At 50.5% G+C, this 27,133-nt stretch overlaps 1 protein-coding gene across 1 annotated transcript; it reads left to right on the top strand.

Annotated features, from left to right (window-relative positions):
- The first annotated feature begins 10,387 nt into the window (after positions 1-10,387).
- On the top strand, positions 10,388-23,461 carry DUSP5 (dual specificity phosphatase 5). Its single transcript, XM_080823670.1, has 4 exons — positions 10,388-11,008; positions 15,487-15,635; positions 19,022-19,241; positions 21,969-23,461. The coding sequence occupies exons 1-4, from the start codon at positions 10,630-10,632 to the stop codon at positions 22,367-22,369; spliced, it is 1,149 nt and encodes a 382-aa protein (XP_080679796.1). The 5' UTR covers positions 10,388-10,629; the 3' UTR covers positions 22,370-23,461.
- The last annotated feature ends 3,672 nt before the right edge of the window (positions 23,462-27,133 follow it).

Below are 27,133 nucleotides of genomic sequence, written 5' to 3'. Positions count from 1 at the left end.
GGACGGTCCTGGAATCTGGAGCACTAACCCCAGGCTGCCGGAACCACACGTGGAGATGCCTGGAAGTCCTTTTTTCTCAATCTGTTCTTGAAGCAAATGCAACCCTCTGTCCAAAGGGGTGTAGGGGATAATGTCCTTCAACAGGAGACCCAGGTAAATAAATCATGCCAACTCTGTATCATGGGATCACCCAAGGCCCCCCCACCCCCCAAGAATAAAGGATATTCACAAGATGACAAAAATCACTGAAGTCTACGGGTAAATGGCCGTGGCGGGGTGGGGGAATGAGTGGCAAAATGATGAGCAGAATAAAAAACTGAAAATTAGGAAAAGATACAAAAAGGTTACCACAACTTCACGGGGAAAAATTTAGAAAATACAGAAAGGTGGGGTGGGGGGATCACCCCTCCCCCACCCCTCACTCTGACAAAGAACGGTTGTAGGGTTCCATAAATGTCTCTCCACAGTCTCCTTGCCAGATGTGGTTGTGTCATATAAGGTGATGGTCAGCACACACCGGGGTCGGACCAGGGTGCCCATCCCAAGTCTTTCCCCTCTCCTACCTGTGTGAGCCTCAGTTTCCAAATCTGTTCCCTGGGAGTAACTGCCCCCACCCACCCCCACCAATCAGGGCTGTTGTATTGATTAAATGAGGCCAAATAGGGAAAGCACCTAGGAATTGGCTTTAGGAAATAGAGCTCAATAAAGGCGGCTATTGTTATTACGTGTAACCTGCCATTTCCCTTAACATTTTAACATAATTGATTCTGAATGTTATTCAGAGGCCTTGAAACATCACATTTAATGGCTGCTGGATATACTGATTTCTTTGCCATACTCAAGAGAAATGTTTTGGCTGCTTCCATTTTTACCTTCTTATAAATAGCTTTGTGATGAACACTGTTGTGAATATAGCTTTACCTCCCCCGGATTTTGGAGATTTTCCTTAAGATCATTTCCCAGAAGTGGAATTACTAGGTCAAAGGGTAATAAACATTTTTAGACTCCATATACAGAATGCCTGCTTGCACGAAGCAGGGGTTAGTTCCTGGACCTAGCCTCCCCCACCTTCTCTCGGGTCCCAGAACTCTCCTGCCCCCCACCAGGGCGATCCCCCTGGAGATCACCTGGCTGCCTCCCCTTCCCACTCCCCTGCTGCCTCCTGTCTCCTTCAGCTACAGAGCCTTTCTCCTCTCTGCCTGAGTAACGGCTCCCTGGTTTTCCCTTCTTACACCTTTCCCCAGCCTGCCCTGACTGCTTGGGCCCTCAACCATCTCCTCTCCCCCTGATTTTTACCCCCACCCCTCCTTGAATCTATAACCAAGCCCAGCCTGACTTGTGGACCTCTCTCTTTCAGGGTTGGGTCTGTAACAGCCGATGGTAGGCCCCTAAAGTCAGCAGTGAAGTCTTGAGTTCTTCTTTCTTCCCCACTCAGCCCAGAGCTGAACAGTAGGGGGCTGGGACCATGCTGAATTTCAGGTAGTCACTGGGCAAAGTGTCTTCCTAGGGTCAGCTATGGAACAGCCTACAGATTATGGCTGTGAGGGCAGCTCTTTAGAGTAAAGAGCAGGCTCTTTAGACTGAGGGAGAGAGAGAGAGATGTAAATAATCAAATGGAACCATGAAGGGACAGGGCCTTTGATGCAAGTTTATGACAGAGGAGAGGGAAGGGAGGGGTCAGCCCAACCTGGTGGCCTTTGCTCAGGGGATGATACTTGAAGGCTTTGCTGTGTGACCCTGAACAAGTCGCTCAGCTTCTCTGAACCAGAGTGCCCCCATTTATACCAGGCTCACCTTCACTGGGATGTAATTCACAGGTTAAATAAGGTATTCAGGTGAAATTGCCTAACCAGACGCATGCAGCAGGTGCTCAATAGGTGTCTCTCATGGTGAGACACACACAGTCTCAGCACAGACATGTAGGTTAATAAACTGTCTGGGGTAGCACTGACAAGGTGCTTGAGATCATGGGACTCACGCATTTTAGCTGGCCTGTTCTCACTTGGGAATTAAGTTGCTGGGTGCCTATTTCTTCCACCAAGAAGCAAGTTTCTTGTGGGGTCTAGCTGCCTGGGTCTTGAGTCTGGAGTCTGGAGGGACATGCATAAGGGCAGACAACTGCTAGGTGTGATATATGCTTACAGGGAGTTTGGTCATGAATCATCTTTGCCTCCAGTGCGGTGAAGCAGTGGGATATAATGTTGAAAGTGCGTCCTTTTAACATCCTTTTCCTGGGCATGCAGCAAACCCGCTCTGCAAATCATCCCGTCCTAACGGAGGACTTCAGACAAGCTGGCCAAGGAACGGAGGCTTCTGGGGGGTGATGTCACCCAGGGCTCAAGGAGCACCAAGGGCACCAGGCTGAGCTCTCTAGTTATTCATCTTCCCTATAGTCAAGGCAAGCTCAGCGCAGGCCCATCCCTACAACAGATGCAGCTCAAGGTTATGGCCAAGGTCAGGCCTGTTAGCAGTGTCTTTTTGTAGTGGGGGTAGAGCAGGGATTATTGGCCCCAAGTTTTGATTTAAAGCTAAGTGAATCCTTAGACACCATCTAATTCAATCCCACTTTCCTTCTGTGGAGGGAAAAACTGAGGCTCAGAAAGGTTAAAAGATGTGCCCAAACTACAAAAAATATCCTGCTGTGCCAGGAGTTATAAAGCTACAACTTGAACCTGACTCCTGGCACCTTGCTCTTTCCAAACCCCACAGATGCAATAAGTCTCATCATTCTCTGTTCTACCCGGGGTTAGCTCTCCATCCACCCCTCCCCACCATGCACACTAATCACTATAATATTGATTACTGTCAAATTGTCAAATACTGAATATTGTCTATTGTCAAACAGAGCCACTCTATATCGGGTAAGTTCCTGAAGTTAGCACCAGGCTAAATGTTCAGGATGTATTACCTAATTTAAGCTTCGACACCTCCAGGTGTTAAGTACTAGAACTCCTTGCTACTCAAAGTGTGGTCTGTGGGCCAGCATCCATCAGCACCCCCTGGGAGCTGTTGGAGATGTAGCCTCTTGGGCTCCACAGCGACAATCTGCATTTCAACAGGTTCCTCTGATTAGGGCTGTCATAAGCCATAGCACTTTGGAGGGCACGACTCCGATGCACAAAGAGGGGAAGCGGTTCCCACCGTGTCCCACCGCAGGTCAGGCAGCACCTTGACCAAAGACCTTGCTCTGAAGGCTGGAGGTTTAGTAAAGTTTTCCAGTAGTTCTGGGCCAGGGAGATAGCATTCCAGACCCACCTCTCCAAGAGCAAGGAAATGCCTGATGATAAAGAATATCCCAAGAGCTTTCTGAGGTACTTTCACATCTATTATTTTGTTTCTACTTTACAACTTATTAATTATCCCAGCTTGACTCAAGGAGAAACTGCAGCTCAGAAGATACATGCCAGCCACTTTCAGAGCATGGGCCTGATGTCGGTGTTCTCTGCTCCAGAACCCAGCTTCTGTTTTCCCAAGCACTGGGTGGCGTCCTGAGCAGGAGAGATGACTGTAGGTAGCACACGGGTGAAAACCCCCCATCTGAATTGTCCTGTATTTTAACTTCTATTACAAAAAATAGAATTAGATTATCAAACCCCAGATCCTTTCTTTTGTTTAAGATAGAATAAGGGTTTTTGTTTGTTTGTTTGTTTAAATGATTCTCTGTAAAGTAATTTCAGGAATGACAGAGGAGGTAGTATTCAGGTATTACAAAATCCATGAAGGTGGAAAAAGACTGGAGTCGGAGTCTTCAAACACCACAAGACACAAAGGGAGAGAGAAAAAGAGAGAGGGAGGGAGAGAGGGAGGATGGGAGGAGAGAGAAGGAGGAGGCAGTGGAGGGAATAAGCCTCCAAGCAGAGCTCTACCCAGAGGCTGTGGACATTTCAGGTCTGGGTGGTTTCTCCCATCCTCCTTGCCCCCAGGGTGTCTTACTTTGTACCTAATGTAAGGCTCACTCTAGGGCATACACTCACCACTAACACACACACACACACACACACACACACACACACACGCACACACACGCGTGCGCGCGCCAGACATTTATCTTTCTGGCTACAATCTAGAATTTCCACGTTGAAGCTGGGGAGACCATGAACCTTCTAACCTCTTCCCACCCCAGCCTACTTCCTACAGCATTCAAAAATGCCCCTGCTTTATCAAGACCAAGTTTGAACAGCAGAATAGGCACTAGGGTGAGGCTGGACTGGAGGACAAAAATCCTGCTCCCATCCTTCAGAGACAGCCTGTGGCTCCTCCATGGTGGAGAAGAACTGTATCTGCTTTCGGGTGTTTGCTCTCCCACATCATCTCTTCCTTTTTCTAACCATGTCCAGGGACTTTCTTTCTTTCTCTTTCTTTCTTTCTTTCTTTCTTTCTTTCTTTTTTGGTAGAACCCAGGAACTTTGAATAAATGAATATTTTCTGCTGCACCCTAGTTTCATTCGAGCATCACAAGTAAAGAGTCCTGGCAAATAAACAAAAAGTCTTCTAGGAATCTGGAAAACCATTATTATAAGTAACCATTATTGTCTTAGAAAAGAGATGGTAGGGAAGGGAGAAGATGACTATTCACATATTTCGAACAGGGTCTAGACCTATACTGTGTATGTCTCCAGACCTAGAAGCAAAGGGTGGAAGATACAGGGAGGTTGGCTTCAGTTCTGTGACCTGGGTCAACTGTAAAATGGAGGCAATAGTACTTACATCATAGGGTAGTTGTAAGAATAAGTTAAGTGCTCAGGGTATCCCTGGCATCTCATAATTATCTCAGAACATGCTTGTTTCCTTTTTTGGCCTCATTCAAAAATGTCTCCTGAGGCAGTAAGCTTCCTTTCTGGAAAATTTCAAGGTAGAATTAAAATTCCTTACTGCCAAGATTCTGTGCTTCGGTGCCTCTTACCACTTTTCATAAAGAAAAATAATCGCTCGCATGGAACCTTCACCATGCTCCAGGCACACAGAAAAGGACTTCTTGTACGCACTTTATTTCATCTTCTCATCAGCCCTATGAGGTAGGTACTATTATTAATGCCCCCCCCCTTTTTTTTTCCTCTGAATGAGAGAATTGAGGCTTAGAGTGGTGGAATAACTTACCCAAGGTCACATAACCAGTAAGAGGCAGACCAGGGACTTGAACTTCAGGATGTCACACTTGGGAGTGTGATGGGAGAATTGGTGGCATTATTTATCAAATCTCCACTCCTCTTCCAGGCTCACCTGCTCTAATACTCTGGGCTTTAGCCATCTCTTTTTGTAAAATGTCTTCATTTCTCAAAATTTTCAAAACCACCCTAATTTGCAACTATCATGTGAACAGCTTCTTGTCTCTCCTACCTTACTATAAGTGGGCCTAGGGATTTTTACTCTTAAATATCTCCCCACACTCAGTAGACTTTCCGAAGAACAAGTTCATAGGCTTCTAATAATTCTTTGATTGCCAACTGAATGAGGCAGCTCCTCTCCCCTGCCTTGCCTACCCCCATCTTTTCTTCCTGTGCTATTAGAAAAGTCTTTTCTTGGCTCGAACAAATACTACAGTCTGTTCAACGAGCTAACATTTATTGAGTTCTAAATAGGTGCTAGGCATTGTTCTAAGTACTTTACATATATTAGCCTATGAGCTAAGTCCTATTTTCACTCCCATTTTACAGAAGAGGAAACTGAATGTACCAGCGCGTCAGGATTTGACCGAGTAAACGAGTCAATGCTTTGCTGATCGGTAGTATTAGCAACAGCGGCCATACAAATATCTTTTGCTTGCATCATGCAATACAGCTTTATGTACACTCTGTCATCATCAGTCACCATTAGCAAACAGACACTAATGTCCCTGTTTTATAAAAGAGGAAACCATGGCTCAAAGAGGATGAGTGATTCTCACCAGTCACACAGCAAGTGGTGTCTGGACTCGTGAGGAAGCACTGTTATTGACCCCATTCCAAGAAACCTGGGGGCAAGGGAGAGAGGTCCATGGGGAGAAAAACACCCACACACACAAAAGGCACTTACAAATATTAACTCAAAAATCAAAGCTGGTCACAGCAGAGACTGGATGGGAAGCCAGATCTTTGACTCCTAGTCCAGTGCTCTTTTCTTTATGCAAGACAGTGGGAAGCAAGTCTAGGGTCCAGATTTGGCTGGCAGGCTTGATTTGGGATCATAAGCCTGAGAGAGCAGTGTTCTTAAGAAAAAGAAGAGGGGCGCCTGGGTGGCTCAGTGGGTTGAAGCCTCTGCCTTCAGCTCAGGTCATGATCCCGGGGTCCTGGGATTGAGCCCGCATTGGGCTCTCTGCTCAGCAGGAAGCCTGCTTCCCTTCCTCTCTCTGTCTGCCTCTCTGACTACTTGTGATCTCTGTCTGTCAGACAAATAAATAAAATCTTAAAAAATTTAAAAAAAAAGAAAAAGAAGAAAAAAAGCAGCATTTTTAGGTTCCTGCATGTTCCACATTTTCCACAATGAGCATGTGCTACCTGCATAATCAGAAACAAATACATGAAGAGGGGAACAAAATTCATCCTTCTGAGCAGATCCTTGGGCTGGCTCTTGGTCCCTCCCTGGCATTTTGGGGTCCTCTCTGATCCATCCCCACTGGCCAACTGGGCCCACCTTATGGGCAGGGGCCTGGGAAGCAGGGCTGGGAGGGATCCCAGAAGCTCCTACTGAGGCTGAGATAAGCAGAGATGGACACAGGATCCCTGACGTTGGAAGCTGAATTCTGTAGGCCCACAACATTTCTAAAAGGGCCATCCATGACCCTCCAAAGGGTAAGAATCCCAGATCACAACGATGAACTGGGGCCTCAGGGTTAGGATGACTGGTCAAACAAGCACCAAGAAACCTAAAAAATCTTCTTGTCCCCCTCTGAGTATAACTGGCAGGGGGGAGAGGCCCTGCCTCGTGAACTCACAATGTTAATTTTTTTCCCTGACCCATCCTTGTCCCCATTCAAAGCAAGCAGTGTGGACAGGCAGGATTATTCAGATAATTCCAATCTCAGACACCCTCCTCTTCCTACTAGGTCCGTAGCCGATGAAGACCAGTTCCTGACCCTAGGGACCGTGTGCCCACAGCTTCCTATCTTGCCTCTTTACCCAGGGTCTAAGGCTCTGATTTATATGCTGTGGCCAACTTTCTTCCCAGGTGTTTCCTAAAAAGCCAGCTGCAAGTCTCAGCAAGCACTGAATTCTACCCTACCACATGGTTGGAGCTCCCACCATGTGCTGGGTGTTAAGACGCAGTCGCAGCTGGTGGGACAGATCCTCAGCGTGGCCTGGGAGGTTAATGGCAGGACAGATGACACTCACGTGTCAGGTCGGAGGAGGGAGAAACTGCACAAAGGTGAGACACCCCCCCCCCCCAAGGAGGGCAACTGATTAACAGGTTGGGGATGAAGTGGGTAGCTTCTTGGAGGTGCAATGGCAGCTCTGGAAATGGGCATGAAGGTGAAGGGCCCTATACAAGAGAATGAGTTGTACGCCTGTCGAAAAGGTGGAGTCGGTAAAATGCTGGGCGAGTTTAGGAGACAGGCAACAGCTGGAGCCTGGGTTGGGGAGGGGAGGGGCGGAAAGGAAGGAGAGAAACAAGGTTTGAGGTGGGTTATGGCCAACTGGCCAGAACGAGGAGGACCTTGATGTACTACTAAGGGATTTGGACTGTATCAGATAGTGTGTAGGTGTCATTGAGGGTTTCTGAGCAGAGCAGGTGGGCTCTGTGCTCAGATCTACGCTTAAAAAAGATCACAGTGCGGAGAGAGCAGGGAGAGGTCTTGGAGATTGGGAAACAGGACACTACAGCCCAATACGGGAGATAATGGAGCCTTTTAACTACAGCCACGGCGGGGACCAGTTACATAATTTATGGAACCTGATGCAAAAAGAAAATGCAGCGTTCCTCGTCCAAAAATTAAGAATTTCAAGAGAGCGACAGCGGAGCATTAAACTAAGCATGAGGCTCTGTGTAGCAATACAGGTCAGACACCTATGAAGCCGGCCCTGCCCCACGACGGGAAGGGAAAGGGAACGACAGAAGAGAAATCTGGAAGGCAGGGACCTGGTGATCTGTTGGACAAGAAAAAAGAGGCTGACAGATGACTTTTCTGCACCGGCTGCTAGGTCACCCCCCCTTTACTGGGCCCCCCTTTGAGTGGTCCATGATCACCTCTAACTTCCTAATATGTCTGAACATCACCCCCCTCTCCGCTGCTGCTACTCACCCAGATCTGTGCCTGTAGGTTCCCTATCTAAAGGTGTCACGGTTCACCTAATTACCCCAGTTGAAAACCTTGGCGTCACCCTCTACTGTCTCCCCATCCCGTCCCTTCCGGCAATTTACTTCCTAAATGTTTCTCCCATCTGTGTGGCCTCTTCAATCGCCGCTATCACTGCCAAGTTCCGGCAGGCCCTTATCAGCTCAGGCCTGGATTACCCACAAAAGCCTCCTATCTGTCTCCCTGACTCCAGTCTCCACCCCTACCCCCACTCTCAAACAAAATATCCTCCACAGTGCTGCCTCAGAGAGGTACCAAGTGTCACCTGACCAGGTCACCGAGCAAGACCCAGGGCTGCTCCAGCCAAAGGGTAAGACCCAAATGTCTTAAATGGCTCACAAGGCCCTCTGCCATCTGACCCTGCTTAATTTTCTAATAAATGCCAAAAGTGGCTTCGTCTCCCACACAGCTCCAGTACACGCCAAGCCACCAAGCCAGCATTTTGTTTTGTTTTGTTTTTCTTTACCTCTATCAGTTTCCTCTGCCTGGAATGCCTTCCACCCTCCCCTTCCACGGCCTGGCTAACCTCAGTTCATTCTTTGAAGTTCCTGTCAGCTCTCCCCTGCTCTGGGAGGCTTTCTCCAGGTCCCCACTCTCCACACCCTGGATGCTTTTCCATGCCCACTGCAGGAACTTACAGATGCCAGTGGCTGCACCAAGCCTCCTCTCCGCGCTGGGGGCAACCCGAGCAGAGAGTGGGTCCTGCTCACTTTGGTGTCCAGCTCCCAACACAGAGCCTGGCTCTCTGGGTGCTCCAGGCACGTGTGGCTCTGGCTGAACTGTCTGGTGGTGGATGTTACTGGTGACACTGGAGGGTGGGCCACCTGCAGGGAAGGCTGGCCGGAATAACCCAAAGAGAAAGAAAACCCCATGTCCCATCTTCAGTAAGTCTCCCCGGGCAGGGCCAGGACGGCGCCTCCGATTGAATGCAGCTGTGACCCAATAGCAACTATCTAGTGTCTAGTTTGTGTTCGATTTCAGAATTTGACTTCTGCTTCCTTCTAAAAACCTCATTCTCTTATGTCTGTAGTAAACAAGAAGCCCCATTCTAGTGGAGGCAGCCTGTTTTCCACGGGGCTGACTCCTCCCCACTCTGGTCATGGGTTAGACGGTAGAGACCCTGGCACAAAGCTGACCCTCCATAAATACTTGCTGAATGGGTGAATGTGTCCAGTTCACCAAGATTGGGGATGGGAAGCCTGAAGCTGCTGGGGACTGACGGGGGCAGTCAGCCCGGGATTAGACTTGATCCACAGATAATCCCCCAAATCCAGAAGCCACCTGGACAGTTGCCTGGACTGAGCTCCATCAACGGATGCATGTTGATGCTGCAGCTGGTTGTGTGACAGATTTCCCAGGGGCCAGAAAACGGATCCTCAAAAAAACAATTATTCTAATTATTATTGAAGTGTGACAGAGAAAAGGACTGTCAATCCTTTGAGAGCAGAATCTATTTGGGGAGATTAACTGCTGGCTCTTCTCTCCATTTTTACTTTGAGGTACTTTTATTATGGACCGTTTCAAGCAAACAGACAAGTGGAGAAAACAGTATCATGAATCCACTATAAGGTACCCATTACTGAACTCCAACGGTTACCAACACAAACGCAAACGCAATCTCGAGGTCATCTATAATCCATCCCTTGAAGCAAATCCCAGCTAGCATCTCATTTCACGCGTTAAGACTCGGGTGGAGACCAAAATCCATTTCCGATTCATCTGGGGGGCACCGGCCCTGGGCTCCCCTTGGCCCAGCCTGGCTCTGTGCCCCGCACGGCCCCCACCCAGCAGGTTCGGAGCCTACGTCTATGAAACTCAAAGCCGGATTGTGCGGCGCCAGGCCCTGCCTCCTCCGCTTCCTCCTCTTCCCGCACAGCGTGGGTCACCTCGGCCTCGTGGCACCCCACTGGCAGCCCTCGGTGATGCGCGAGTGAGTGTCCCCGCGCCATGCCACAGAAAGCGGAGGGAGGCGCCTTCCACTTCCTCTTTCCCCGGCTGACTAACGCCCGGCGCCCGCCCCACGCCTCCGGCTCCCCGGGGCGTGGCCACAGCCCGAAGGGGCGGGGAAAGACCCATCTTCGGCCTTATATGGGCAGCCACGTCACAGGCCGCACACTCATTCACATAAAACGCGGCGCTGCCGGCGGAATCCCCGGCTTCTGGGGCGGCGAGTGGCCGGGCCGGCTGCCGAGCGTGCGGGGCGGGAAAGAAGAGTTGAGCGGCCGCTCCGGCGCCGGGCTCGGTCGGTCGGTCGGTCTGCCGGGCCGCAGCCTCGCGGGCCGCCCTCCAGCGCCTCGCCAGCGGGCACCCTGGCCGTGGGCACCGGCGGGGCGCGCGGCGCGGGACCGCTGGGCGGCGGCATGAAGGTCACGTCGCTCGACGGGCGCCAGCTGCGCAAGATGCTCCGCAAGGAGGCGGCGGCGCGCTGCGTGGTGCTCGACTGCCGACCCTACCTGGCCTTCGCCGCCTCGAGCGTGCGCGGCTCGCTCAACGTCAACCTCAACTCCGTGGTGCTGCGGCGGGCCCGCGGCGGCGCGGTGTCGGCGCGCTACGTGCTGCCCGACGAGGCGGCGCGCGCGCGGCTGCTGCAGGAGGGCGGCGGCGGCGTGGCGGCCGTGGTCGTGCTGGACCAGGGCAGCCGCCACTGGCAGAAGCTCCGCGAGGAGAGCGCCGCGCGGGTCGTGCTCACCTCGCTGCTGGCCTGCCTGCCCGCCGGCCCGCGGGTCTACTTCCTCAAAGGTGAGCGCGTCGGGGCCGCCGAGCGCGTGTCACCACCCCTCCACCCCCACCCCTGGGGCTCTGGGGTCCCCTCCTCGTGCGGGGCGCCTTCCGCGATCCGGAGCCCGGTAGTCTCCACCTGCCGGAGTCCGCACACCGAGGCTTGACGTGCGCTCGGGAGGGCGCTGCCAGTGTCAGCCCTCAGAGCTTCCCCCTCCCCACCCGCGTTCCTCGAAAGCTCGCGGCGGCCGGCCCGCCTGGGTGGGTAGGGTTGGTTGCGCAGCCGGGGGCGCCGCTTCTCGGCCGCGGGGGCCGTCGGCTCGTGCTGGGCGCGGGCCCCCATTTGCTGGCGCCGGCTTAGCCGCCCTCGCTGGGGCCTGGGCTCTGAGGCTTTCTGATGGGCAGATCTGGCGGGATCAGCAGGTCGCGACCCCCCGGAGCGTGGCGCCTCGGCGTCCCCTTTCCTCCCGCCTGGACAATTAACGTGTGTTCAGGCAGTCTTTACCGACCCCTCTTGCCTTTTTGACCCTGGCGAGTCCCTCCCCTTCCTTTCCACTTCAATTTACTGCTGTTTATTGTTTTCCTCCGGCCTTTCCTTCTCCCCTCCCAGGCCTTTCTCTAGCTCCATTTGGAGCTGACAGCCTTCCCACCCTTTTCAACCCTTCCCTCAAACCCTCCCCCCACGCCACCCCCGCAGATCATTCCCGGGGCTGGCCTCCTGCTATCTGCCGGGGTTTGGAGGGGGCGGCCGGCCAGCCAGCCCCGGGATTTAGGAGAGGTGTAGCAGGGTGGTGGTGGATGGGATTCTGTCGCCTTTGGTTTAAGGCGCCCCAGAAGCTGCCCCACAAGTCCGTCCATTACACCTGCTGGAGAGAGGACTTTGAGTTCCCTCACTGTGTAGTGAGTGAGTGACTTTCAAATTACAGAGCATTGATTTCTGGGTCACTTCCTATGACTACTCCCGCCTTGTATTTGAGTCCTTTGTAACCTCCAGTGTATGGAAAACTCAGTCCTTAGAGCAGAGATGAGTGTTCAGCCCAAGCTGTGCCCCAAGGCCCTGCCAACCCTGTTGCAGACATCTTGAGATACAGCAGTGATGTGGTTCAGAAATGAGCCTGAGGGCCCTTTTTAAAACCAAGCAGCCTGGGGAATTTCACACCTGCCGGGCCTGGAGATCACACACGCAGCCCCCACCTCTGTTAGCACTTCTTGTAGACTGTTCCCTGTTGATTCCTGTTCGGGAGATGATCATCATCTCCACCATCCTCAGCCTGTCCGGGTAGGAGCGAGGCCCTCCTTAAGACGTTTCACACTTAGCCCAGGATGGTGGTCTTTGTCTCCTATTCTTAGCAGTGGGTACAGGAAAAGCTACTGCCTTCCCAGGAGTATGAAAGATGTATTTCAGGAAACCCCTCCTGGTCCTACCTCTGCTTCCCAGCCCTCTCCTCTCCAGGGGGGGTTCATGCTGACTGTTAAGAAGTTACTGCCATAGGAAGTAAGTGGCTTTGTAGACTCACATCTTGGGAAATTCATGTCTAAAATGTTTATTTAAATGACAGTAACGTACACAGGTAAAAAATTTTAAAAGCACAAAGCCTGTACAATGAAAAGTGGATCTTCTGCACACCCTTGAATCCAGTTCCACTCTCCGGAGACAGCCACCAAATATTTTCTGTTCCTCTTTAGACAAGTTAATTTTCCCCGAGTATCTTTAAAAAATAGAATGATTTTGCGTATTTTGTATTCCTGCTTCTTTGACACAACTAGACCTTGGGAGGTTTGCCTTTATCAGAACATACCTGTCCATTTTGCTTTTTATTTTACTTTTTAAAATTTATTAGAGAGAATGCATGCATACATGAGGAGTGAGGGAGGGAGAACAGGGAGCCAGGAGCCTGGCGCAGGGCCCAGGGCTTGATCCCAGAACGCTGGGATCATGACCCAAGCCAAAGGCAGACGCTTAACCTACTGAGTAAGGCACCCTTTACTTTTTAAACTGGTTCCCTGGTGGTAGCCAGTAGGTTGCTTTCAACCTCATTATTTGAGGCAATGTGGTAGGGTATATTTTTGTTCAAATGCTTTGCCTGTGCACTATCTTTCAGTAGGATTCAGAGAAGTGGCAGGCTGATAGTTGTGTGCATTTTAAATCTCAATAGGAACTGCTGGTTACTTAACCGTTCACAACACAACGAAGGTTAAATTGTTGTCCAAGAAAATTTTTATTTCCTTACTGCCTCATGTCCAGATACAAATTCAGGTTTTAATCTAGTGGCATTTCAGATCTTGGGGACAATGCCTTTTATACTTCCCTTTATTCTCCTCCCCCACTCCCCAAACATAACACTAAAATGGCATGGCGACCGGATGGCATTCTCAGTGTGTATTTAAATACAGTGTTCATGCAACTTCTCTGCTCCGCTGGTCCTGCAGCAGTGATCAAAAACCCAATCACTCTGAAGAGGGCTGAAGCAGCAAGAAAAATGGCCACAGCTCTTGAAACTCAGAGAATGGTCTGTCTCTCCCTGCCTCTCAGGGGAGTGGGTGAAAGAGACCGTCTAATCCGAAGGACTCCTGACCCCAGTTTGAAGAGATAGGCCCCCGTTTATCTGTCCCTCAACTACGCTGAGCAGCTTTGTCCGCCTGCCTAATTTTGTCAACAGGCAGGCAGGACCCAGCCCACACCGCACCTCCTGTCTGTCCTGACAGCCATCTCTTTTAAGTGTGCTATTTAAAGACAAGAGATGGGGTGGCCTGAAGGCTTGTCTTTCCCAAGCCTCATTCTTGGGAAAGTTTGGGAGGGCACGGGCCACTCTTACGCCGGATTCCCATCCCCTGTCACTCAGTTTGTCTCCTGGAATCGAAAACGTTGGAGGCCCAGGCACAGGCAGTGATTTACTTTAAGGTCACTTCTTCCAATGAAGCTGTGGGTCACTAAGTCTGACCTTCAGTCTGTATCCTAGGAGGGAAAGGGTCCAGGGGCTACAGTGGTGGCGGGGGCGGGGGGCGAGCAGGAAACTAAGCCACGAACACCATCACCTCCCTCCATTACTCTCCGGCATGTGGTCTCCTATCATGACCAGGAGGACCAGAAGCTCATCTGGGGAGGCCCAATGGGCTTTTTGTTGAAGTGACCACAGAGGAGATTTGAGTGTACTCAATGGGGGCGGGGGCAGTTCCAGCAAGCTGGGAGGAAGCAGTAATGGCAAGATGACTCATTCTAGGAATTGGCTGCAGCTTCTGGGAGGGAGCTGGAGACCGCCATGTTATCCATTAACCATTTGTCTACCACAGGGGCTTAAGGCCACCATGTTCTCCTCTGTGGGCTATCAAAACGCCAAGAGACAGAGGAAAGAGGGGACTTTGTGGAAAATACATGGGCTCAGAATGCATATTTAATTGATGGTTTGACCCTAAGTGAATTCTCTAGGTCAGAGAAAAATAGAACTGGGTTTTCTGGAGGCTCCCGGAAGTCCCTTAGGTCCTTCTGGATTGAGAGTGAGGGTTTCCCCAAGTGAGGCTGGCCTATTCACCTGGCAGCACTTGGCATGTTTTTCACTTGGTTCTTTACGGCTGAGTGCTGGGCCTGAGACTTCTTTAAGATGCCCAAGTTTCTGTGACCCAGTCATAGAGTAGTTTTTACCTTAAGTGACCCATCTGGAGAAGTTTAAATGTAATAGTAAGGATTTTTACAGTCATACCTGCTGGTAGTTGTCATTTCAGGGCTTGTCGTAGGGAAGAAAGATCAGGAGGGGAAGTTGAGGAAGATAGAAAGGAAGGGTAGGTGGTCTTGAAGGGGAGAGAAACAGTTTTTGCTTAATTGGGACTGAGAATTAAGTTCTAAAGCCTTGTGCCTCCAGTTTGGTTTAGAAGGTAATTAACTAGATTGATTGGACCTATAGAGAGGACCTATAGAGAGGATTGTCAGCAGTGTTTTTTAGCACCTTGGGAGTGAGAAAGGGCAGGGCTGTTTTATTGCACCTAGTTTAAACCTATTAGCCTCCATTCTCTTATGAATAGAGGGGTTCCATCTATAATCCAGTTCAGAGCTAATGGGCTAGGGATGAAATAGACCAATTCAGGGGTCTCTTCTTGCAAATGAATGAAATTCTTCATAATCACACTTGCATTTTAGACAAACGAGTGAAAATAGCTTTTGTTTTCTGGAGGGATTTGGTTAATATTTTCCAGATGTCAGATAGCTTTCCTTTCAGCTGCTTCTGATAGACATAAAAAGTTAATCATTGCCTCTCTGAACTATAACTTTTTAGAAAAGAGAGAGTGTGTGTTTGTGTCTGTGTAGCCCATTTCTGTTCTAAAGCTATTAGTTGGTTTGGCTTAATTTTTTTAATAAGATCAGAATCTATGTTGGCTTGGTATTCTTGACTCTTCCACACTTAGGGTATTGATTAATTCTAACATTTTCTAAAAGCTGAGCAATCAGTGTTTAACATCTATATTCCTTTTTTTTTTTTTTTTTTTTCCATTTTTTTACCTTGCAGGAGGATATGAGACTTTCTACTCGGAATATCCTGAATGTTGTGTGGATGTACAACCCATTTCACAAGAGAAGGTTGAAACCGAGAAAGCCCTCATGAGCCAATGTGGGAAACCAGTGCTCAGCATCAGCTACAGGCCAGCCTATGACCAGGTAAGTGGTGTGGAAGTGCCATCTTGGCTGCTGACTCTGCTCCTTCCCCGGTCCCCTGGCTCTTCCTCTCCCCGCTCAGTAGCACTGGTGCATTCTTCTGTGGATAAGGGTGTTGGCAGAGCCCTCTAGCTTCAGAAAGCTGTTGCTTGCCAACTTGAGTTTTCCATCCAAGAGTAAATGGGCTTCTTTCCAGCAAACAAGCTGACAAGAGCAAACGAGCCCCAGGATGCTTGACAGCTTCTGGAGAAAAGAGGAAGTGAAAGATACATTCTTATTAGCTGGCCTAGGAAGCAGAAGCTTCAAAATATCAGTTTAGGTTTCCCTGAAGATATTTCAGAGCTGACTTTCAGGCTTCCTGTTTTAATCTTCTTTGTAATTGTTCATGCTGGGCAGTTTCAGCAAACCAACCCAGTACCTGTCAAGATGTGTCTTTTTGTTATTTTTAACTGAACCGGGGCTGGGGGAGGGTTGTGGAGAGACTACTGTTTGGATGGCTAAGCAGAGGCTGAGGGTTTCGGGTGCCTGCAGTTCCATAAATTCTGAAACCAGTGAAGATCAAGAGACACTGTAGAGGATTTCATGCTCCTGCAAACATGTGGCATTTTTTTCTTTTGAAGAATTTAACTTTCTGGCAGTCCTGTAAGGGCTGACTGTGCGTGGAAGGGTCAGTGAGGGGTCCCGCCCTCCAGTGCTGCAGGATGAGGGGAAGGTGGCCAAGGATCCAAATCTGGCAGAAACCAGAGCCCAAGCCCTCCTTCCCATTTCACAGGAGGGGAGAAATCCGTGTCTCACAATTGAAGATGATCTCTTCGCAAAGAATCCTGTAGCTGGGCTCCTGGCAACAGTAGGCCCGGAACGCCTCCCTTTTCTTAACTCTGGTTCTTTTCAAGACCTTGTTCTGTTTTCCACAGAAACAGAACTTCTTTTGGAAAGGGCCTATCCTAGGCACCTGACTTGGTGGGAGGAGCTTTTCAGGTTTTTCCCACAACTTAAGTGCATATCCAGATCATAAGAAGGAAGATGTCTGGAAGCTGCCCGGCATGAGCAGAGATCCGCCCCAGTAAAGCCAAATGACTGCCCTTGAATGGGATCCCTGGTCGGGAAGTCTATTAGCTTGGCCAGGTTCCAGGGTTATTATTTTGTTTGTTTTCTTTTATTAAAAAATACAGCATATTGGGATGCCTGGGTGGCTCAGTGGGTTAAGCCTCTGCCTTCGACTCAGGTCATGATCTCAAGGTCCTGGGAATGAGCCCCGCTTTGGGTTTTCTGCTCAGCAGGGAGCCTGCTTCCCCCTCTCTGCCTGCCTCTGCCTACTTGTGATCTCTCTCTCTGTCAAATAAATAAATAAAAATTAAAAAACAAAACAAAACAGGGACACCTGGGTGGCTCAGTCAGTTAAGCCACTGCCTCTGGCTCAGGTCATGATCCCAGCGTCCTGGAATCGAGTCCCACATCAGGCTCCTTGCTCGGCAGGGAGCCCGCTTCTCTTTCCCACTCTGCCTGCTTGTGCACGTTCTCTCTCTCTCTGACAAATAAAAAAAAAAAAAATACAGCCTATGATGAACCCTTAGCATTCAAGTCATGGGCATGTGGCTTAGCTGGATTTCTGTTTTCTGTTTGTTTGGGTGTTTTCCCCTCACTTCTCAGAAAGTGAAAGAGAAACAAGAATTGTCAGGATGTTGTGAAGGCACAGCAGACCTTTGGCCAAGAGAGGACTGGGGAGGCCCTGACGTGTCTCCAGGGTTCATCTGGGGAACCCCCTAGTGCTATTTCTTAGAAGCGCTGCTGCATGGAGAGAAGTCAAGCAAGGTCGTGTTAACCTTTGGGGTTTCTGAAGGCTTCTGGTTCCTTCCTCTTGAGTCAAAACAGAGGATTCAGAAAAAGAAAGACATGGTTTCAGGGTTGTGTTGTTCTAGGCTTTAGAGGTAATCGGATAAGGTCCCAGGCCTGGTGTTTCTGTGTGTTCCGGGCCTAAACAGAGGGAGAGATCTGTGTAGATGCATGGGAAGTGTTCAGTCCAGGGGCCAGCTATAGTCGGTGCTAATAAAAATACTGGTTGTTGGGGCAACCTGGGGGGCTCAGTCCGTTAAGCATCCAACTTTGGATCTCCGTTCAGTTCTTGATCTTAGGATCGTGGGTTTGAGCCCCTCACTGAGCATCGAGCCTTAAAAAAAAAAATACTGGTTGTTACTCTTACTATCTTTGGTAAAATCCTCTATAACTTTCTTCCAAGTGGCCCCACTGGCTTTTGCTGGAACACTTGATTTCTCAGGAAAGAAAAGGCACACACACACCACATGCCAGGTAATTTGAGAATTGCCTTCTGCTGGCCCTCATCCTATGCCCCTTTCCCTATTATGAGTCTGGCCGAGTTTCCGTTCCACTTTTATTCTGGGACAGGAAGTGGAAACACAGGAAGGATGATACAGGAAAGGCTCCCAAAGACGCAGCCACTGCCCCCCCACCCCCAAGCCCAGTGTTTCTCTCTCAGTCTTTGGGGCCTCCCATTGTTCCAGTTATCGCTGGTTTTTCTTGCCACCTGGGAGCTGCTACGACTGCCAGAGTCTGACCAGCTAGCTGTTTTTAACTTTGCCTCAGGGTAGATGGTCTCAGCTTCTAATTGGGAGCCTCCTTAACTGGAAACCTGGTGTGTGGGTGGCCTTCCAAAAGGGTGATGATGTAAGCATCTCTCAAGAGTCCTCAGTCCCACGTGAGGAAGATAAGGGTAGGAGAAGCCCCTCTCCCCTGAGCTTCATAGCCTTTCTTTAAGGATTCTGGGTAAACAGTGGTCATTTCCACTTCCAAGAAGCATCCGTGCTGGGGATGCACTCTGACCTCTCCGAAACCCACGTGTATCTTGAGATCAGTCATTGGTGTCCTAGTTTTGATGAAATATACCATGAAGATACCCGGACAGCGAAGTGGTGGGGGGGGTTGGACTCCTCTTGTAGCGTTTTTAACCTGTTTCATCTCGAAAGAAACAAAGGCTGCCCTGAGGTTAGAAGGCTTGCGCCGGTGCTGTCGGGGCAGCGGAACCGTGAGCGGGAGCCTCTCAGTCCTTCCCCTTCGTGCCTATCTTCTCATCCTTGTCGGCACAGGAAGGCTGCTAGCGTTTCCCACCTCAATATGTGTACGGAAACGAGAAATCTTTGCTGTGTGGGCTTTGCCGTCACTGAGAGTCGCAAGGCAGCAGCTGCGGGTAGTTTGCCAGAATGGAGGCTCCACCCACAATCTGGGCTGAACTACCCTGGTGGCAAACTGTCCACCTGGAAACCAGAAAGGGAACCTCCCACCTGACAACAAGTAGGTCAGGGTGGTTTTGTTTCCTCTCCTGAAGGAGCAAGCTAATCCACGATTTCCTGGGTGTCCTTTGCCCCTCCCTCCAGGGCGGCCCGGTTGAAATCCTCCCGTTCCTCTACCTTGGAAGTGCCTACCATGCGTCCAAGTGCGAGTTCCTCGCCAACCTGCACATCACCGCCCTGCTGAACGTGTCCCGGCGGCTTTCCGAGGCCTGCGCCACCCACTTACACTACAAATGGATCCCCGTGGAAGACAGCCACACAGCCGACATCAGCTCCCACTTTCAAGAAGCAATAGACTTCATTGGTACGTTCAGTCCTTTGCCCTCTGCCGTCCGGGAGCCCCTGCTCTCGGTTCTGCGGTACTGGTGGGGGCTGCCTTTGCCAAGAAGGACGGTGTCTCGTACGTGCATCCACCAGGAGCTGGAGCCAGGAGGGGATGCAGCCACCAAAGAGGCGGAGGGGAGGACGGGAGCTGCTATTAATGGGAGCTTTAATTTGCAAGATAAATGAATTAATATTATTTTATGGCAGTACTCACTGCTATTCTTGTTGTTTTTCTGAGCTGGGGGGGAAGCAGAGTGTGTCCGTGCGTGATGCTCCGTGCCAGGGAAGCCAGGGAGGGAAAGAACGGTCCTCACGGTGCTCCTACGTAGGCTGGGGCATTTTTAGAAAGCCAGCAGAAGGATTGAGAGAACACTTCTTACACACCGAGCCCCGAGGGCCTGGCAGCTTTTCACAGTTTTTGGCAGACTGCTTTAGGGGCAATTTGTTTTGCATTTCAGCTAATTTTGGATTAAAGATAGCATTTGACCGAGCTCCGTGCTCTGTGCATAGGGAAGTTGGCATCTTTTGTATGTTGTGTTAGGCGGTTATCGTTTTCTCCCCTGGGCAGGCCTGGAAAGGACTCTGGGCCTTGGGTTTCCGCCTCTTCAGCACAGGCTGGGAACTCGGCACAGGCTGGACTGTTCCTGCATTTGAGAGCTTCTCTTTCCCCTCCTCCCTCTGCCTCGAGGCAGCGAGGCTGACTTTTTTCTGTTTCAGATTTGCGAGTACCACTCCCCAACCTTGTAGTCTTGCCCTTCTTTCCCTTTAACACGCATAGTTGTTGAAGCTGAGATGTGATTTTCCTTATCTTGTTTTGAGGGCTTTTGGAGGGGGAAGGGCAGGTGTTGAGCCCAGCAGTAACTATGTAGGGCAGGTAGCAATTAAGGGGACTCCCTTCAGCCTCATGGTGGGCCCCGTGCTCATCACACGTGGTTTCACCCCTATAGGAAACCCACTGGGAAAGTCACCAGAGGCAGGAGGCTGAGCCTATCCTGGTCCTCTGAGCCTCTGGGCTTAGAGGATCCCTTTGGATCTCTGAGATGCTGTGCCGATGATGGGTTCAGAATGGGAAACCCTTGACGTTGTCTCCCTGGCCCTGGGAATGCCTTGCCCTTCTCTGCCTGTTATTTAATTACCTAGATAGCTACTCAGTGAGGTCATGAAACCCACCCCCATCCATTTCTCAGAAGCCTCCCTCCCCATCCTGTGTGTTGTGTACACAACCGCACGAACCCACAGCCTCCTGAGAGCACAGGATGCTTTTCCCCAGACTTCTTGCCTGCTGGTAAAAGGCGGGGACTGAGCCCATACCATGCTCTTGGCCCCTTCCCAGGGGAGGGTCCCAGGAGGGCTCCCGTGGTAGACAAGCCCTGAGGGGCAAAGCAGGAGCAACACAGTCTAGGCCCTTTGCTTTCTTGGTCATGGTACCAAGCAATTAAAAGCTCATCTACAAGGAGCAAAGGAAAATTGGGGTCATGACCCTACAATCCTAAGGGCTGGGGTCCCCTTTGAACTCATTTACAGGAAATTTTTTTCTTTTGAGTCAGACTAAGTTGGGGGTACCTCTAATGATCTACACTGAGCGTGTCCTTTGGGACTTTTGTGCTGTTGGGGAAACTCCGGGCTTCCTCCCTGACTCCTCAGAAACTTGATCTTTTAGATCTTACAGATTCATTTGCAAACTTCTTAAACTGGAGGAGGGAGCTGGGTAAAGGAGCTGACTTTATTTGCCCTTCAGAATCTTAAGTGTTTTTGCACACTGTGACTTTACATAGTACCGGGTACATCAGACTTCCTGTGTTGTAATGTTGTAATTGTTTCCTCACTAGCGAGAGAGGGAATTGGAAAGACTGTTTTTTGTGGTTTTTAATTGATGTGTATATTTATGCATAACCTTTTGGCCCTCGTTTTTAACTGTTGTAGTTCTCTCGGGGCCGGGGGAGGAGTGGAATAGAAAAGGAGGGCACCCCCTTGTCATATTGAGCTAAAGAATGCCAACCGATGGTGGTAGCTTTACAGCATGACTCCCATTGTTGTGCAAGATGGAGTTTGCGAAAGCCATTTCTATCCTCCGGTCTAGTAAGCGTCACTTGGCCAGGGCTGTAATTAGTGGCTGTGCACTATTTATTGTGTGTTTGGTGGTGGGAACCCTGGGACCTGAGCCAAGCATCCCGCCCTGGCACAGCCAGACAGGGTGCCCAGGGAGGCTGGCAGGCCTCTAGCAGGAGAGGGGCTGGGTCCTCCCGCTGAGAATCAGATCCCAAGAGGCAGGAATTGCTTTTTTGAGTCAGTCATTGAACCTGGGACCCTCAGAAAAATGTACCTACCCGAGGAATTTGCATGTAATGTCAAGGATTTTCTGGTGCCCTCTTGAAACCCATCTGTGGAACCCAAGTTAAGATGGCATCTCCAGGAAAGGATTCTTTCCCCAGATCTAGCACCTTCAGGGGCAGAATCTGTGCAAGTATCCTGGGAACCAGGGCAGCACCTCTGAAGACTGGAAAGGCACTACATGGGGATAGGCACTCGGGGCCCCCATAAGCTCTGTCCTTGCCGGTGGGCATTAAAAAGACTGCGTGGGAACCTCAGCTCCTGGACAGGTGTGACATTTTGAGGACTTGGTCACTTTTGTGTTGAATTCTCGTATCTTGGCCTTGCCTTTGGTTTCCAGTCCCAACTCATCCTCACCATCTTTTCTTCCTTCCAGATTGTGTCAGGGAAAAGGGAGGCAAGGTCCTGGTCCACTGTGAGGCTGGGATCTCCCGTTCTCCCACCATCTGCATGGCTTACCTCATGAAAGCCAAGCAGTTCCGCCTGAAGGACGCCTTCGATTACATCAAGCAGCGGCGGAGTGTGGTCTCACCCAACTTCGGCTTCATGGGCCAGCTCCTGCAGTATGAGTCTGAGATCCTGCCTTCTACGCCCCAGGCTCCCTCCTGCCCAGGGGAGGCAGCCGGCTCGTCTTTCATAGCCCACTTGCAGACACTGAGCCCTGACCTGCAGGCTTCCTACTGCGCCTTCCCTACCTCGGTGCTGGCGCCCGTGCCCACCCACTCGACAGTCTCGGAGCTTGGCAGGAGTCCCATGGCCACGGCCACGTCCTGCTAAACCCGGGATGGGGGAGCCGGCCCAGCCCCAAGAACAACTGTGATTCTGCTTTTTTTTAAACTCGTGGACATTTCATACCTGTGCAATACTGAAAACCTCACTCTGTCCCGCTGCCCCAGCGGGACAGTGAGCGGTCACCAGGCTTGCAAACGAGCTTCATGCTGACAGTGGGGATAGGTTTTGGGGACCGAAGGAAGCCCAAGCCATGATGAGAGCACAGTGCGTGCCGACTACTGTACTTCCAGACCCCCTGCCCTCTCAGGACCGCCCGGGCCCTGCACCTCCAAGCTCGCCTTTTCATTTCAAGCGCAAAGGCAATATATACCACGGCAGCGTGGGAGAGAGCAGTTGCTAGACCGGGAGAAAAGGCAGTGATGAAGCCAACTCATTTTGAAGGAAGCACAATTTCCACCTTACTTTTTTAACTTTGGCAGTCTCTGTATCTGTTGCTTCAGGGCATAAGCTGATCACCGCCCAGTCAGGAAAGTAACCCCTCCAGGGCTTGGAGGGACGCCATCTAGATGCTGGCTTGAACCCTCCTGCATTTCCGAGACTCCCTCTTGGGTCCGGGATGGAGGCGGATGGTTGAAGTAGCGAGATGTCGACCTACCTGGGTGTCCTTTCCACTGTGGGTTCTTCCCTGACTCTGGACTTCGCATGATTCCTTATTCATACTTGAACCTTTCTCGTTGCCCCCTCTCCTCAAAGCATCTCTTGTGTCGTGTGAAAAGAGTTCTTCGGACCTTAGACCAAAAATCACCCCTTTGAGGGGGCGACAGCGGGTGCCAAGAGAACAAGGGACCCGCCGCGTCCGGGTCGGTGGCGTTGCCGTGATCGTCTCCCCAGCCTGCCGTCCTTCATGTGTGCTTGTCTCGTCTCTTGTGACACACGTTTTCTTCTTCCCTGCCCCTGGGGGTTGTCTTCAAGCTGTGGACTTCTAGGGTTTGCAGATTTTGTAATGTGGTACTTTTTTGTCCGTTGGTTCTTTCTCCAGGGGAAAAGGCAATAATTTCCTAAAATCCATATGAATGTGAAGAAAAGCAGTATGTTACTGGGTGTTGTTGTTGTTGTTGTTGTTGTTTTTTATAGTGCAAAATAAAAAGATGAAAAGAAAAAAGCACCGCTTCACGTTGGTGAGTTGGGGTAGTGTGGCCGAAAATCCAATCTGCATCTGCTCGCGGTTGGTGATCTTTTTTTTTTTTTTTTAAGATTTTATTTAGTTATTTGAGAGAGAGGGAGATCACAGGTAGAGAGAGAGGGGGAAGCAGGCTCCCTGGTGAGCAGAGAGCCCGATGCGGGGCTCGATCCCAGGACTCTGGGATCATGACCTGAGCTGAAGGCAGAGGCTTTAACCCACTGAGCCACCCAGGTGCCCTTGTGGCTGGTGATCTTAACAGAATGTTGCTTTCCAGCCCAGAGGCTTCCCTAAGCTCACTTGCAAGAGGAATCTTTAGGTGCTGGCCACACGGAGAGGTGGTCGGAGCACCCACCCGCTCAGGGCTCTTGCCTCCCATGAGCCCAGGCAAAGTGTTCTTGAACCTCAGACGCTTTATCAGTGAAACGAGTTAGAGGTTCCCCAAGGTTCCTTAAAGCTCAAGGCCCTTGATCATAGCAAACCTGAATGCAAAGCTTGTGGTCAGCCTCCTTCTAGTGCCGGGCGCATGGCAGACACACTCAGAAAGGGCTGGAAAAATACCCAAGGGACAGAGAAGTGAACTAGGTGACAGTTGACCCTAAGTGCCTGCCCCCCCCCCCCTTGTTTTCCACCCCTGGAACTAATTTCTGTCAGGTAATTCCCTCAGTCAGTGAGTGGGTTTAAATCCCAACCTGGATCGACTTGTCCACTGAGTTCTTTCCTCTGTTGGTGGAGGAAGAAAGGAATAATACTGAGTTCTTCCCACACCTGGCGAGGCCTCTGCCCCAGCCTAGCTCGTGGGGCCTGTTTCCTAATCAGGACCTGACATGGGAATTCCAAACATACCCCTCAGTTCTGGGGCGCCCAAGGAGACAGCTTCCCCGTCAGTTACCACGTCCGCAAGATGGCGGCCTAGCCCAGGGTAGCCCAGCTCTTTCTAAACATCTCACCTCAAAGGCTTGACTTGAGGCCTCGTTCTCTGCAAGCCTTTCCTCTTCACCACTCTCCCTCCACAGATCTCCTTGGCAAGCCCTCAGGTAACAAAGCCACCCACACTAGAGAGGCCGCGTTCCCTTCCCCTCGTGCCGCTCTGCACAATAATCCAAGCAGGACTTTCACGAAAAGTGGAGGGAAGAATGTTGGACGGGCGAGGGCAGCCCTGGCTTCTAGACCTCACCTTGCCCCTAACTCTAGCACTTTGGTGCTAACCTCTGATAACCTCTCTGGGCCAAAATCCTCCTGGGCTTGGTCTAGTTGATGCCCGAGTCCCTTCTGGGACTTTCAAATCCCTGAACCTCTGCTCGGCCTTGGCACGTGACCCAGAAGCCTGTGCAGGCGCTGAGTGGCTGGAGCGGCCTGGAGCAGGGAGAGCCGGAGGGGGGAAAGCCGGGTGCAGGCTGGGGTGATGTGCTAAGCTGCGTCCCACTTGCTGACATTTGCTTTATTGCATTAAAGTCTTTCTCTGAAGGGTGAGTAAGTCCTCTAAATCAGGCATATGAGGATTGCTCATAAGCCAATGAGTCACTGGGGGGTAAGCCAAGTGAAGCCCCACAGCTGGGGACGGCATTTGACTCTCACTCCCTTAATAATCTCATTAATTACAACTCCTTTTGTGTCAAGACCAACTTCACACTGGCTTCCAGTGCCGGGTGGGGAATTCAAGGTGGTGGTGTCTGGCTCCTTCATCCCCAGATTGTGAAGAACCACCTTAGTTGGTCTCTAGCACCAGTGCTGGGAGAACAGAGAGAGCAGTTCTCCCCTGTTCTGTGTCCCAGCTGGGTCTGCAGGTGAGCCCCTTCAGCTTCACCCTGGCTCCTGAGCCGGGCCCGATGGGGGCCGGAAATGTCCGAGCAGCCACACACCAGCGTGCTGGCAGCTCTGTGCGCCCCTGAGTCTCCTTCCTGGGAGCATCCGGGAAAAATGCCGCCCAGGTCTCAGTACCTTAGAGGCTCTAACTCTCCGAATTGCGGGTGGTTTCTCTTCTCAACACCAGTAAAGCTCGTACCTGCCCTGTTTCCCTCCCTGCTCATTAGGCAGCCCGGAACAAACGTTTTCGCCTACCTTGTGACAATTATACAACTGTCTGCAATGACTTTATGGCGTGTTATTTGTTTCCATTGAAATTTCCCAACTCTCTTTTTCTTTTACTTCCATTTCCACAGTGACTTAAAAAAAAACACAAGATAGGCGGTGCCTGGGTGGCTCAGTCAGTTAAGCGTCTGCCTTTGGTTAAGCGTCTGCCATTCGTAGATCTTCTTTAGTAAAGTAACTATTGAAAATTTTCTTTAGGGGCGCCTGGGTGGCTCAGTTGGTTAAGTGCCTGCCTTTGGCTTGGGTCATGATCCCAAGGTCCTGAGATCCAGCCCCGCATCAGGCTCCCTGCTCAGCGGGGAGCCTGCTTCTCCCTCTTCCCCCCTGCCCGTGCTCTCGCTATCTCTCTCAAATAAATAAAATCTTTTTAAAAAAATAAAAAAAAACACATAAAACATACCAACCCTTAGGTGGTAAAGATTAGATATACCACGATGCATTTATGGAATGAGGCAGTGTATAAAAACATGTAGAGAGAAGTCTATTTCTCCTCAGTGTTGCAACTTTCCATCTCACTCTGAAGGATTCATCCATGGGACTGGGTTCCTTTGCCTTCTCAGTAACTCTGCCAAGGTCTGTATTCTTTCTGGAGTAAACCCTGTCCAGACCCCAAGCCCCATGGCTAGGGCCCCCATTCCTTGTCCTTTAGTCTCTGGCACTGCCCTCCACTTCAGCCCTGTATTCTGCTGCTGGTAATCTTTTGTGGGCAGAACCCTGGCAGGGATGGACAGATTGCTCAAAACCCCAGTACAGCCCTCCTGATCTCTACACACCGGATGTGAGGGATGTGCCTCCATGCCTAGATACCCATCACTGCTCCAGTCTGGGACAGAAAGTCCAGTGACAGTCATTAGTACTTATGAACTCCATGAGGGTAGGATCCCTTGGTTCCAGTTCTAGCAGGTTCTAGCAGGTGCTTCTCAGGTGCTGCTCAGTGTTGAGTGGATGGAGCACACATGCTAATTCCTCTGCCTGGAACACATTTCTCCCTCAATTCACCCTTCAACTAAGTAACTCCCACTGGTCTTCACATCTTAGCTCAAACTTCCCCTCTCTAGGGAACCCCTCCCAGACTCGCAGACTAGGTCAGATGTCTCTGTTCATCTTTCCTAGATCCCTATCTATATTTTTTCTTCGTATATCACCAAAGTTTAAAGATTATTTATCCATGATCATTCTATTAATGTCTCTCTTCTCCAGACAAGAAGCACCAGGAGAGCAGATTATGCTGCATTTCAAGAGGGATGCAGGGGGTGCCTGGGTGACTCAGTGGGTTAAGCCTCTGACTCTTGATTTCAGCTCAGGTCATGATCTCATGGTCCTGAGATCTGAAATCGAGCTCCGCATTGGGCTCGCTGCTCAGCAGGGAGTCTGCTTGAGATTCTCTCTTGCTCTCCCTGTGCCCCTCCCCCAGATCACATGCTCACTTGCTTGCTGTCTCTCAAAAATAAATAAATTAATTAACATAAATCTTAGAGAGAGAGAGGGAGAGAGAGAGAGAAGGACCCATTGTGGGCCTGATTCATAGTGAGTATTTA

The sequence above is a fragment of the Martes martes genome (genome assembly GCF_963455335.1).
Source record: "Martes martes genome assembly, chromosome: 14".
NCBI lineage: Eukaryota > Metazoa > Chordata > Mammalia > Carnivora > Mustelidae > Martes > Martes martes.
This window is presented reverse-complemented; position numbering and strand designations above follow the sequence as displayed.